General features: G+C 40.3%; 1 protein-coding gene across 1 annotated transcript in view; it reads left to right on the plus strand.

The window, feature by feature from the left end:
- Positions 1-14,478, plus strand: part of GRM5 (glutamate metabotropic receptor 5) — a 786,169-nt gene that overhangs the window by 144,735 nt on the left and 626,956 nt on the right. The window contains exon 8 of the mRNA XM_069564782.1: positions 11,953-12,814. Coding sequence (XP_069420883.1) covers positions 12,154-12,814 — 661 coding nt within the window. The 5' untranslated portion in view covers positions 11,953-12,153. The remainder of the gene's footprint in view (positions 1-11,952; positions 12,815-14,478) is intronic.

A 14,478-nucleotide genomic window follows, 5' to 3' on the forward strand; every position in this document is an offset into this window, starting at 1 on the left:
ATTACATAAGAATTTGGTGGAAAGGTGAATTTCCAAAATGTTTTGTAGCCAACACGTAAGGTTTAACTAACCATCCCATTTGGTCAGATGGGAAGCAGTAGCATCTGATTATGTTGAGTGTGGGTTTGGGAGCCAGAGAGAATTGAATTTATGTCCTGACTCTGCCATTCACTATATGTGTGAGACCTCTGGCAAGACTCTTCACCTCTAAACCTCAATTTCAAGACAGATTTAATGTAGGTAGTAATCATACCTATCCCACAAGGTCATTGTGAGACTTACATTTATACATTATTTAGCACAAAGTAGGCACTCAATAAATATTAGCTATTAATAAGTAACTAGAGATTGAGTTAGAAATGCAAAACCACATTTTCAAGCACCTGATGCTAGGTAATATAATATGCACAGTAATGCTTTACAGTCTTTCGAGGTGTGCTGTAAATAACAAGAAAGCAGCTGAAGGCTGCAAAATGGGAAGAAGTTTAGAATCCCTGCTTGATAATTAAATTGAGACTAGTTAACAGTCGATCACATCATTTTTATTGCTTTGCTGTAAAAGGCTGTTTTAGGTCTTCATGGACTACTAAACCAGTTGTGTAATGATTTAAGATGATTTAGTGAGCTTTATTCTACTGCCAGCACCTTTTAATTAATGCGTAAAATTACAGACTTCACTTTTGCACAATGTTATTTTATGGCCCCTTTTTGCTTTACGGGGATTTCAGTTTAAATATGGCACATTTTTTCGTCCTGGGCTAGATGGAGGGGCTGCTGGACTTTCCTATTTACAAGGTCACAGATGTGTGCTTGAGATAGTTACGACAATGGAGCTTTCCCCAGACTACGATGCTCTCGGTATCCTTATACCCGAGTGTCTCTTATCTATGGGATGCACTTGTTTTCAGGAAAATGTATCCGAGGCATCCATGACATATGCAGTATTGACACCCCTATCTATGAGAAGGCTGTTGCTCAGGCAGAAGGAATCATTTTAGTGCTGATGTCTTGAGCTGTGTGATTTGCTTGTGTGGGGATTAAGTTATATAAGAGACATCTGTGCCAGAAAGATGGTCAGCATTTGAGAAAATTGTTGAGAATAAGACAATGCGACTGTGAATCTGATTACTATGTAAGTTGCCATTTATGCTAAATTCTATCCCCAATAGTTTCTTCTCCATCTTCACTTAGGATACAATATGATACCGTATGGTTCCCTGAGGCACAGTACTTTTATGCATATTAAATATATGTCTATTTTCTATAATGGGGTAGTGATTGATTTTATTATGGTATGAACCTAGAATATTGAATAAAGTAGTCTAGTGCTTCTGAGGAGAAGGCAATGGCACCCCACTCCAGCACTGTTGCCTGGAAAATCCCATGGACAGAGGACCCTGGTAGGCTGCAGTCCATGAGGTCGCTAAGAGTCGGACGCGACTTCACTTTCACTTTTCACTTTCATGCGTTGGAGAAGGAAATGGCAACTCACTCTAGTGTTCTTGCCTGGAGAATCCCAGGGACGGGGGCGCCTAGTGGGCTGCTGTCTCTGGGGTCACACAAAGTCGGACATGACTGAAGTGACTTAGCAGCAGTAGCAGCAGTGCTTCTGAAAATAGGACCCAGAACCAAAATATCATGTAAGTTATAGTATTTATGTAAACTCTTATCAGTTACTACTTTTGAGTGAATTATAAAGTACTGCATATTTTTAGATCACAGGTCTATAATATTTTGAAAGCTTTTAAAATTACTGTGATAATTAATTTCTTCCCATTTCTATAGCAAGAAAATATATATAGAATATATATTCACATATATATGAATTTTAAAATATATAGCTAACCCTGCCACATCAGAGTTATAATTTAAAGCAATAATTTGTTCTCTTGGGGATTCTGTTCTGATATATGAAATGGCAATAATCAGACCTTCTGAGTGGTAATTTTGTTTTGTTTAAAATGGGATTAAAAGGGAAAAGGCTCTATATGCTGAAAATAAAATAATATGATTTTACTATCCTTTTTTTCCCTATAAGATCCTTGCTAAATGAATGAGTGGACCTCCTGATGCAATAGCTAGGGAGAAAGGGCCTCACTCATGAACTTGGATAGAAGCAAGAGAGAGCAGGTTCTTATGGAAAGAACACTGTGTGGTTCAAAGAATTAATAAGCTTAAGGAGAAAGGACTGAGAATGAAGTTACTGCCGCCTTTACAGTCTAAGCTCATAGATTGTAAAACATGAAAAGATTTATGCCAGCAACATCATGCATTTGTCCTACAGAAATACACTGAAAAGTAATTAAAGTGCAACACTGTTTATGATAGTAGTAAAATCTATGAGGAATCTAAATATTCAAAAATAGGGAATGATTAAATTTCTGTACATTCATATAATTGAATATGATGCAGCTGTTTGAAAGAAATAGTTCTAAGTGTGAATCTCAACTCTGTTATTGACTTGCCTTAGAATCGTAGCCAAACCTTCCTATCTGAGTCCTAGATATGTCAAGTGAAAATATGCATAAAATGATCTATCTTGCAGTTTTTTTTAATGATAGTTAAATGACATTTCATGTGAAATGCTAAGCACAGTGCCTAGAACATAGTAAGCTGTTGTGAATTATAATCTTATCATTATCCCCATCTTCAAAATGAACTAATCTCAAAAGATATTTATAATATATAGAGAAGAATAAAATATATTGCATTGTAGATTTCATACTAATTATTAAATTCCATTTAAATTAAAAAAGTCTGTGTGTTAAAGATTATATGCTTAGAGAATTATAGAAAAGCAGAACCAAGTTTCAGGATGTGATTAAATATCAGTTTTGAGATGATATTTTGCTGGACTCTAGTCCCAGTCAATGGACATGAGTTTGAGTAAGCTCTGGGAGTTGGTGATGGATAGGTAGGCCTGGTGCACTGCAGTGCATGGGGTCGCAAAGAGTTGGACGCAACTGAGCGGCTGAACTGAGTCCTAGTTCTGCTAAAAAGCATTATTCTTCATGAGTCTCAATTAAACTATGTCATATAAGACTCTTCCTAGTTCTGTGTTGCCGTTTTTCTTCATATATCGAGAAGCCACATGGAGCACAAGAGGATTCTCCCTCCTACTTTGGTTAGTCTGTACTTCTCTTTTTGATGTTCTCTGTTGCCTGGACCTGTTGGACAAGAGGATTTTCATGATGTGTTTTATAATTTTCCATAATGGGATGGGGGCACGTGTTTAAATCTCAGTCGAGTAGCTGACCAAAGCGCCTGGTGGAGGCAGTTCCCTTTATTCGTTCGTTCAGCAAAATTTACGGAATATCCATTTTGTGTAAGGATTGTATCAGGTGTTGTGTATGGCACAAATTTACTCTTTAAAGGGTTGGAAGTCTGTCTGAAGACAAAACTTGTATATAAATAGTGATAGTGTTGTGGTTTAGTCACTCAGTTGTGTCCAACTCTTTGTGACCCCTTGGACTGTAGCCCACCAGGCTCCTCTGTCCATGGGATTCTCCAGGCAAGAATGCAGGAGTAGGTAGCCATTCCATTCTCTAGGGGATCTTCCCAACCCAGGGATTGAACCTGGGTCTCCTACATTGCAGGCAGATTCTTTCCCATCTGAGCCACTAGTTCAGTTCAGTCGCTCAGTCATGTCCAATTCTTTGCGACTCCATGAATCGCAGCAAGCCAGGCCTCCCCATCCATCACTAACTCCTGGAGTTTATTCAAACTCATGTCCTTTGAGTTGGTGATGCCATCCAACCATCTCATCCTCTGTTGTCCCCTTCTCCTCCTGCCCACAATCTCTCCCAGAATCAGGGTCTTTTCCAGTGAGTCAGCTCTTCTCATCAGGTGGCCAAAGTATTGGAGTTTCAGCTTCAGCATCAGTCCTTCCAATGAACACCCAGGACTGATCTCCTTTAGAATGGACTGGTTGGATCTCCTTGCAGTCCAAGGGACTCTCAAGAGTCTTCTCCAACACCACAGTTCAAAAGCATCAATTCTTTGGCGCTCAGCTTTCTGCACAGTCCAACTCTCACATCCATACATGACCACTGGAAAAACCATAGCCTTGACTAGATAGACCTTTGTTGGCAAAGTATTGTCTCTGCTTTTGAATATGCTATCTAGGTTGGTCATAACTTTGCTTCCAAGGAGTAAACACCTTTAAATTTCATGGCTGCAATCACCAGTGATTTTGGAGCCCCCCAAAATAAAGTCTGACGCTGTTTCCGCTGTTTCCCCAGCTATTTCCCATGAAGTTATGGGACCAGATGCCATGATCTTCGTTTTCTGAATGTTGAGCTTTAAGTCAACTTTTTCACTCTCCTCTTTCACTTTCATCAAGAGGCTTTTTAGTTCCTCTTCACTTTTTGCCATAAGGGTGGTGTCGTCTGCATATCTGAGGTTATTGATATTTCTCCCGGCAATCTTGATTCCAGCTTGTGCTTCTTCCAGCCCAGCGTTTCTCATGATGTACTCTGCATATAAGTTAAATAAGCAGGGTGACAATGTACAGCCTTGACGGACTTCTTTCCCTATTTGTAACCAGTCTGTTGTTCCATGTCCAGTTCTAACTGTTGCTTCCTGACCTGCATATAGGTTTCTCACAAGGCAGGTCAGGTGGTCTGGTATTCCCATCTCTTTCAGAATTTTCCACAGTTTATTGTGATTCAAGCCCATAAATAGCTATACTATTAGCTGCTTAATAAATCATATGAAAAAGTATGGATGAAAATGCCTCTCGAATGGAGAGAATAGAGTATATCCTGCAAGGTGAGGGAACTGGGGAGATTTTATAAAGAGACTATTTAAAAATATTACTTCATTCTAGCCTCATTAAAACTCTTTGAGGTAGGTACTGTTCTTATTCCAGTGAGGCTCAGAGAGACTAAGTGATCAAGGGCGCACAATCAGCCCACGCCAGTGTCAGGATTCAAACCCAGGTTTGCTTGACTTCAAGCCGATGCTCTTAAAAAACTCTGCCTTAAAGGCCATGAAACAAGAGCATAACAGGGCTAAGTACCAGTGTAAACAGAACCACTGGGGCAAAGGGATATACACCCAGAAGAGAAAAAAAGCTTTAACTTGAATAGCAGACACCCTGAGCTTCCCTCATAGCTCAGCTGGTAAAGAATCCACCTGCAATGCAGGAGACCCTGGTTCAATTCCTGAATTGGGAAGATCCTCTGGAGAAGGGACAGGCTACCCACTCCAATATTCTTGCTTGGAGAATTCCATGGACTGTGTAGTCCATGGGATCACAAAGAGTCAGACACAACTGAGTGACTTTCACTTTCAGCAGACACCCAACTGGGGGGGGCAGTTTTAGGAGAGATCAGGGCACAAGGCAGACTGGGACAGAAATTTGGAAAGCAGATCGCTCAGTCCGACACTTAAAAAATACTGCAAATAACAAGTAGTCTTGATAAGCAGAAATTCAGAAACTTACAAAACACAGGTAAAAAGCAAAGAAGAAATTAAAAATTATGCATATTCCCACCACCCAGTGGACATCCCGCTATATCAGTTCAAACTGCAGGGAGATCAAACCAGTCAATCCTACAGGAAATCAACCCTGAGTATTGAGTGGAAGGACTGATGCTGAAGCTACCATACTTTGACCACATGATGTGAGGAGCTGACTCATTGGAAAAGACCCTGATGATGGGAAAGATTGGAGATAGGAGGAGAAGGGGCCAATAGAGAACAAGATGGTTGGATCGTATCACTGACTCAATGGGCATGAGTTTGGGCAAACTCTGGGAGATAGTAAAGGTCAAGGAAGCTTGGCATGCTGTAGTTCATGGGGTCACAAAGAATTGGACACAACCTAGCGACTGAACAGCAACGTTTCCAGACCATGTGTGCATACACCGACACTCATAATATTTCTTGCAAAAACACAGCCATATCTGTTTTTTAATTTTTCTCAATACGTGTGTAGTTCACATTTCGTCTCCCCTCCCTACCCTCCACACACACACTTTACAAGATAACTTTCCATTCATTTTTTTTTTTCAGTCTCTTTACTGGTTTCTCCTTGTCTCTGGGTCTTTTGGAGTTTAAACATTGGAATTCCTTGGGGGCTTAGTCTCAGAAATAGTTTTCTTTCTCTAATTCCTACATCCATTTTCATGGTGTCCAAAAAAAAAAAGTCATACCAATGCCCCTTCCATTTATATCTCCTATGAAGACCTCTCTGTAGAATTTCAATATCAGATGCTTATTAAATATCTCTTTTTGAATTTATACCAAGTATTAAGGTGGTGCTGATGGTAAAGAACCTGCCTGCCTGTTCAGGTAGATGAAAAGATGTGGGCTTGATCCCTAGGTAGATAAGATCCTTTGGAGGAGGAATTGGCAACCCACTCCAGTATTCTTGCCTGGAGAATCTCATGGACAGAGGAACCTACTGGGCTACAGTCCATGGGGTCACAAAGAGTCACATGCATTAAAAACTGATGTATTAAAAAACTGAATTCTGGTTATCTCCACCCAGATCTGTTCTTCTACAGTTTTCTGTCAACATGACACCATCTTGTGTTTGATCAACCTGAAACCTTAGTGTCCTCATTGATTCTGTTCTCTCCTTTGTAGCCCCAGTCAGATCCGAGAGCAAACACTTCCACTCTATGGTTGAGATAGATTCAGAATCCTATCGGTTCTCAACCACCTGTACTACCATCTCCCTAAGCCAAGCCACTGTCCGCTCTCCCACCTGAGTTACTGCAGCAGTTTCCCTAGTGCTTCCTCGGTTCTGCCTCTGCACACATATTCTTGTTGAAGAGTTGGTCATCTGTGTCCCTCCTCTGTTAAAAACTCCTTGAACAGTTGGTCATTGTCTGTCCCTCCTCTGCTTAAAATTCTTCCAGAAAGTCACTCTCACACAGATTTAAAGCCAACGTCTTTTAAAGTCCAAAAAGGACTTTAGCTCTCTCAGACATCCCTTCTGCCTCTCTCCCCAGTTTTACTTCACTTCAGTCACGCTGGCCTTCTTGCTGTCTCTCAGCACACTAAGTATAAACCTGCCTCAGGGACTGAGCCTTTACTTTTTTTAACCTGGAATTTTTGTTCCCTCGATATTTGCATGACTCATTCTTTTTCACAAATTTTGCAGTTTAAACTTCTTTGGCTACATTAAAAAATTTTCTTTTTCATCTCTCTTGACCCTTTCTGCCTTCTTTCCCTGCATTACTGTTTCTCTGTAATCTTCATTACTGTGTAGCAGACACTATTTTACATCCCTACCTTGTTTGACAAAACACCTTGGGTTACAGGATCCAGTGAGGGTGTGAATTTGTGTCTTCTTTGTCTACGATTGAATCCTCCGCAACTAGAAGAGTGCTTATTACAGAACAGTTACTTAATAAAGACGTACTTGACAAATGAGTGATGCTGTCAGAGTTAGGATATATTCTACTGATCTATTTGGAATTTATGCTCTGTTAATTTCTTGTAGTTTGGAAGCACATGGGATGACTTGTTGCCTAACTATATAATATACTGAGTCATAGCACAGTTCTGTCAAATTTCTAAGTCATAATTTATTTCAAAGGATATTTCATGGGCCAAAAAGTTTGTTTGGATTTTTCCATAAGATGTAACAGAAGAACCTGAACAAACGTTTTGCCAACCCAATACTTTCCAGGTATCTGAGGTTGATAGCTAGTGTCAGTAACATACAGTCCCCGTGTGTATTCAAGGCAGATGATGGGGCAATCATTGATTTATCATCTGGCAGGTCACAATCTAGTAGTCGATGCCAGGACAATAAAAATACATTTGTTCGAGATAGTCATACACTTCTGTACCATCTATGTGCTGATTCATCACTCTCTAGTTTTTAAGCAAACTCCTGTTAGAGTCTATGTCCCTTGGAAGTTCACACTATGTTGAGTGGCCTCTCTCATTTCTCATGGACTTTGAAAATAACCTCTTTTGAAAGAAGGGTCAGTAATGTGACCAGGGATGATACAGAGAGTATGTTATAGAGTTACTAGGTGTAGACATGAATTCTAGCTCCACCACTCTCTAAGTGATTGGCTTGTTTTTAAGTTACCAAAACCCATTATGTCATTAGGATAATAGAGATAATAAAATAATACCTACATCTCTGGGTTGTTATAAGGATATTTGATATACACACAACACAAACAAAGGCATACCCACATACAGACCTAGATATACAGTGCACATCGTATATAATCTGTGGGAATGAGAAAAAGAGAGCCTTCTATGTGTCTGCCCTTATAAAGTGCTCAGGAAACTCTCTTGTCTTTTCTGACATCATATGTTCTTACTTTTTCTGCTTACTTCCTGAGCTGCCTGCTTTTCCACAACCTTGCCTCTTTGTGGGACTTACTTTTCAGCCACACTTTTTCTTTCTTTATACTTGGTCTTCCCTGGTGGCTCAGACGGTAAAGCGTCTGCTTATAATGAGGGAGACCGGGGTTCGATCCCTGGGTTGCGAAGATCCCCTGGAGAAGAAAATGGCAACCCGCTGCAGTACTTTTACCTGGAAAACCCCATGGACGGAGGAGCCTGGTAGGCTATTCCGTCCATGGGGTCGCAAAAAGTAGGATGTGACTGAGCGACTTCACTTTCACTTTCACTCTTCAGGTAATATTACTTGTTCCAAAAGATTTATATATTGGTGACCCTCAATTTACATCTGTAACCTAAAGTGCTTCTCTCGCTCCAGCCTTATATATCTACTTTCTTCTTCGACAGCTATACTCGGGTGCTTCCAAAGCATCTCAAAATTAACATGTTCAAAAGAACAATCATTGTTTTCCTTTGCTTTCATCTGTTTCTCTTCCAGCCGATCCTATCTCAATAGTATCCCAAATATGCCAGTTTTATAGACTCAAAACCTGGAAGTAGACCCTAATTCCCGTCTACCTTACCCAGATCCAATCCATCAGCAAGTCCAGTTGATTCTGCTTGCTTAAGATAGCTGATTGTGTCCACTTCTCTCCATATCCGTTGTCACCAGTCACAGCCAAGTCATTATCATCTCTGACCTAGAGTGCCGCGTCTCCTTATCAAGTCCACTATCCAGAACAATGAGCAGCTAGCGCCGACAGTCTTTTCTACGGCTTTATTGTGCCAGTCATTTGTTTATACCTCCTCAGTGGCTTTCTGTTGCGCTCACGCTCCAAGCTCCTTTCAAGGGCCTGCCAGACTCTGCATGGTCTGGCCCTTTCTTGTCTTTCCAGTCTCCTTTTGTGCCACAGCTGCACTCACGCTTTATGTTCTAGCCACGCTTTTCACATGCCTGACTTAGTGTCATTCTTCATTTGATCGTTTGCATTCATCAGGTTCCAGCTACAGTCAGGTTTAAGTGTACTCGCCTGTAACCCCATGAGTGTGGTAAGCATGTACACCCTGTTCTCTCTTGAATATTTGATTCAGGAGAGAGTCATAGCACGGGACATAAATATATGTTCAATGAGTTAATGAATAAATGCCTGGTGTATGATGAGAGCTTGATGGAAGATAATAAGGGTAATAATCAGTGCACTTCACTGCGCTTCTTTGTTACATTAGTCTCTCCCACTCCATAGTTAATAGATATTCATTGAATGAGTTAAATAATTTAGCCTATCATGAGAAAATTTTACATTATATATATATATATATATATATATATATATATATATATATACACACATACATATGTATTCTCAGTACATGGGGCTTGCTGGAAGTAACTAATAAGTACATGAGACTGGTATTTTAAATTCATTAGTTTAATGCGCTGCTTCTAGCCTCACATTGCTTTGATGTTCTTACATAATAAAAATGAGCCCTGTTTCCTCACTAGATTTGCTCACCAACATCCTGGATTTAATGAGAGATTGTGATCGCTTTTACTTCAGATTTTTTCTGTCTGCAGTAGAATTCACATGATCATGAGAATAAGCATTGGTCCTCAAGTCTTTGCTAAGTAAAGTGAAGGGAAAGCTTGAGAATATTCAGATAATTTCCCAATGACAAAATGTCTTTGCTTCCTTCCCCCCTTGCTTACAGTGCCCACTGCCATACCAAAGCTGATTTTCCGCTTAAATATTGCTAAAAATCAAGTTCTGGAACATCTAGCTATTTTGATGACAGGTTTGTGTGTGTGTGTGTGTGTGTGTGTGTGTGTGTGTGTGTGTGTGTTTGGCAATATATAGAGGAAGCCTTTCTCTGTTGCCATAGGAGCCAGTGGAAGGAAATGATGAAAATGAAGGTGGGAGTGATTAGAAATGTGATTCAGGTTATATTCATTTTGTGTCTGGACTAGAATTTTTGCAGATCTGATGAGTTTTGAAAACCATTAGTATTCTTGAAGAAGCATTATAATTACATAAATTCCTGAAGCAACATCACCTGTCTTTGAAAGGTGATGATTAGGGAGTTAGTCACTTTAAAACAATTTGAGATCCTTGGCTGGAGAAGTAGATATCTTACAAAATAAGTCTCTTAAACAACCCTTTAAATAAACCAAATCACCAATCTGTCCGTTCTTTTTTTACAAATCATGCTAGAATTTGCTGTAGGCAACCTGGGACAATTTTTTCTTCTTCCCAGAAGTTTAAACTGAATTAGATGACTGTATTCATAGCTGTCTTCAGTTTCTACTTGGAAGTGTAGTTCTATATACTCTTCCTTCCAGCCCTTTGAGTCTTCATGATGTGGAAATTTTTCCTGAATCAGGAGTAAAGGACTGATTACTGTCAATTTTATTACAGGACTTTGTAATTACTTTGCAGACTCTGGAGAACTGAGTGGATTGCCAGAGAATTTTCTGTCCTCATCACCTAGCCACCAAATGCCCTTGGAAATTTAATAACAGAAAAAAATCATCTCTTGAATGTATATAGCCCTTTTCAATATACAAAACATTTGCATAGCTGGTATCTTATATTAATTCCTATAAGAGCAGCCTAGCACATGTTATCCCCATTTTTCAGATGATGAAATTCTGGTGCTGAGAGGTTAAAACAATTTAGTAACTGTTCTTAGTAGCAGAACTGGAATTTGAATATTATTTTCTGCAAAAGTTAGTACCCATTTCACTATGCCTATGTACTTGGGGTTGCTTTACTTTATAAATCTTCACACCTCTTCTATCCTACAGTTCATTTAACGTGCAATATCAATCTGGCCTCATTTGTTATTTTCTGTATTATATGGAAACTAAACTTAATACTTACTTGTTGGGAAGATGATTATTCAACTTGCTTTATATTGCATTTGAAAGGGAGGATGTAGGCTTTTTTTGAAGTAACTTTTTTTTAAATTGCATACTCAATACATGTTCAATGCTGGAAAGTTGGAAGGAAACAAAGAATATTTCTAAAACAAGCAAAAACCCCATCATTTTTATTGGATATCACCAGTATTTAACATTTGCGGATTTTTTTTGGGGGGGAGATTTTTGTTCATGACATACTTCTTATTTTAGGACACTTTCCCTCATCTCTGTGTGATAATAGAGGTTGACCTCCCGCACATAATTTTTGGTTTTGTGTACTCCATATAGGGCTTCTCCGGTGGCTCAAATGGTAAAGAACTTGCTTGTATTGCAGGAGACGCAGGTTTGATACTTGGGTCGGGCAGATCCCCTGGAGAAGGAAATGGCAACCCACTCCAGTATTCTTGCTTGGAGAATTCCATGGACACAAGAGCGTGGCAGGCTACAGTCCATGGAGTCTCAGAGAGTTGAGCACAACTGAGCAACTTATTCCATGCAAACAAATAAAAAAAAAATAACCTAAGCAAAGTAGGATCAAGATGCTTAGCAAGCTGCTTTTATTGAATCACAAAATCACAAAGGAGACAAAGCTTTTGGGATTCTTTTTTTTCAAGTGACACCATAAGCACTCTCTTTCTCTGCTACCATAAACAGAAGTTCCCAAACTGGGCTATACTTCTGTTGTTAAATCCCCTTTCTGTTTACTTTTCCAGGTGTTGAAGATCATGATCACATGGATGGGTCTAACCACATGGTCCCTGGAGACATGATGGTCCTTTAGCGAGCGCCTCTAAAGTACTGGCTGACTTTTTGGGTTGCCACTCACCACCGGATATCGTTGCATTCCATCTGTGAGAACCCTCCTAAATTTTCCCCACCATGCTGTCTTTATTAGCTTGAACTCCTTCCCTAAAATGGTCCTTCTGTTGATCCTGTCAGTCCTGCTTTTGAAAGAAAATGTCCGTGGGAGCGCACAGTCCAGCGAGCGGAGGGTGGTGGCGCACATGCCGGGCGACATCATCATCGGGGCTCTGTTTTCGGTCCACCACCAGCCCACGGTGGACAAGGTTCACGAGCGCAAGTGCGGGGCGGTGCGGGAGCAGTACGGCATCCAGCGGGTGGAGGCCATGCTGCACACCCTGGAGAGGATCAACTCGGACCCCACGCTCCTGCCCAACATCACACTGGGCTGCGAGATCCGGGACTCCTGCTGGCACTCGGCCGTGGCCCTGGAGCAGAGCATCGAGTTCATAAGGGACTCGCTCATTTCTTCGGAGGAAGAGGAAGGCCTGGTGCGCTGTGTGGATGGCTCTTCGTCGTCCTTCCGCTCCAAGAAGCCCATCGTGGGGGTCATCGGGCCTGGCTCCAGTTCGGTGGCCATTCAGGTCCAGAACCTGCTCCAGCTTTTCAACATACCTCAAATCGCCTACTCGGCCACAAGCATGGATCTGAGCGACAAAACTCTGTTCAAGTACTTCATGAGGGTCGTGCCTTCCGATGCCCAGCAGGCACGTGCCATGGTGGACATCGTGAAGAGGTACAACTGGACCTACGTGTCGGCAGTGCACACAGAAGGTGAGTCTGTCACGCTGAGTGTGTCTCGTGCCCTCTAGCTTCCCAGTCAACATTGAAAGGTTCAGAGGGCTAAAACGGTCCTAATCAATTGAGATTCTTTGAGTGTCTCAGTTATACTGGTGTAAGAAGGGACAGGATAGCAGATGTCTAGAGCAATACAGATTTAAGCTAAGGCGACTGGATACCTGGCCATCAGTTGGCAAAATGTATACTTTTCGTTTGTCTGTTTTGGCTTACTATTACGTTATTTGTACGTCTTTTATAATGATGCTAGGGACTTTTAAGTTCTAGTTCTTCACTGAACTCCTGACATTTTCAACAGTTGCTCTGAGTGCCCTCTGAGAGGCTCTGTGTTAAAGGGAGGTACCCTTAAGTACACATCAGGCCTCAAGGCAGCCCAATCTGGCCCAGGTATGTTGTAAGAGGAAATGACCAAACAGTTTACTCTAACAACTATCTTTCAGTAGTGTGTCTGGTTAAATCTGAAATGGAGATGTGTATGAGTTAGTTCTATCCTTGTACGAGACGTTCTCTGGAAGTGTAGGTTTTAATAATTTAATGTTAGTTGGCTTTGGAATTTATTGCTGCTTTGTGCTGAAAGCATTGTGAGGGAGGAGAATATGACTGAGGTCTTATACCAGATAATATTAGCCTTATTTATTGTTGATAGCGGTTTTAAAGTTCTTTTGTATAATGTATTAATTCTCAGCCAAGACTGTTTGAACGATAGGTTTGACTGGACCTACAGAGGTTAAGACACCCAAATTGTGGGGTTTGCTTATTATGCAACACTCTTTCTAAGAAAGCATGCTGCCCATGCTAAACGCTGTGGTATACCAAAGAAGATGCACAATGCTTTGTTAGATTTTAAGATTCTGCAATAACACTGTCGGTATGTTCCAAACAATCTCGTCTTGTAAAATGTGAGATTAAGTTATTAGGAAATTAATGAAATGGCCAGAATAAGACTACTTCATAGGTTGGGAGCCAATCATCAGATTTAGCAAACCTTTCATTCCTTTTCAAGAGGCATAATATGGATTGCACTGTGTGGCCACTCAATAATATTCAAGTCGCACAAACATAAAATGATAATTTTCTACACTGGATTAAGACTTCTATGCCTCTGGAAATTTGCATACATACCTTTATGGATTACTTACAGAGATGTTGATGTATAGAAGTTTTGCACAATGGATAGGTGATTGGACTAGGAGATCTTTGAAACTTTTTTCCATAATGCTGAGATTTTTCTTACAAAAACACTAATTCATTTGATTATCACAACAAGCAGTGATATAGATAATCCAGATTTTTTGTTTCTATTTTTAAATACAAATGTTTCAAGAATTTAAATAATTCATCCAGTAAATACATGATAGCAACTTCAAAGGGAGAAGGGGGGCTCATAGCTACAAATTTCTAACTCAGTACCCTGTTAGAATTTAGTAGAAGCCAATAGAAATACACCCAGAGGATATATTTATGCAGCACATATTTATTAAGTCCCAATATGCAAATAACATACTAATACTCTGTGAAGGATGGCAGTATGTTTCATGCATTACCGCCCTCAGTGGGCATGCAACCTAGCAAAGGAGGTGGAACATGTGCTAATACTTGCATAACCATAATTCAAGATGACCAGAGTTACAAATGTTTCT

Source organism: Ovis canadensis, chromosome 21 (assembly GCF_042477335.2).
Source record: "Ovis canadensis isolate MfBH-ARS-UI-01 breed Bighorn chromosome 21, ARS-UI_OviCan_v2, whole genome shotgun sequence".
NCBI lineage: Eukaryota > Metazoa > Chordata > Mammalia > Artiodactyla > Bovidae > Ovis > Ovis canadensis.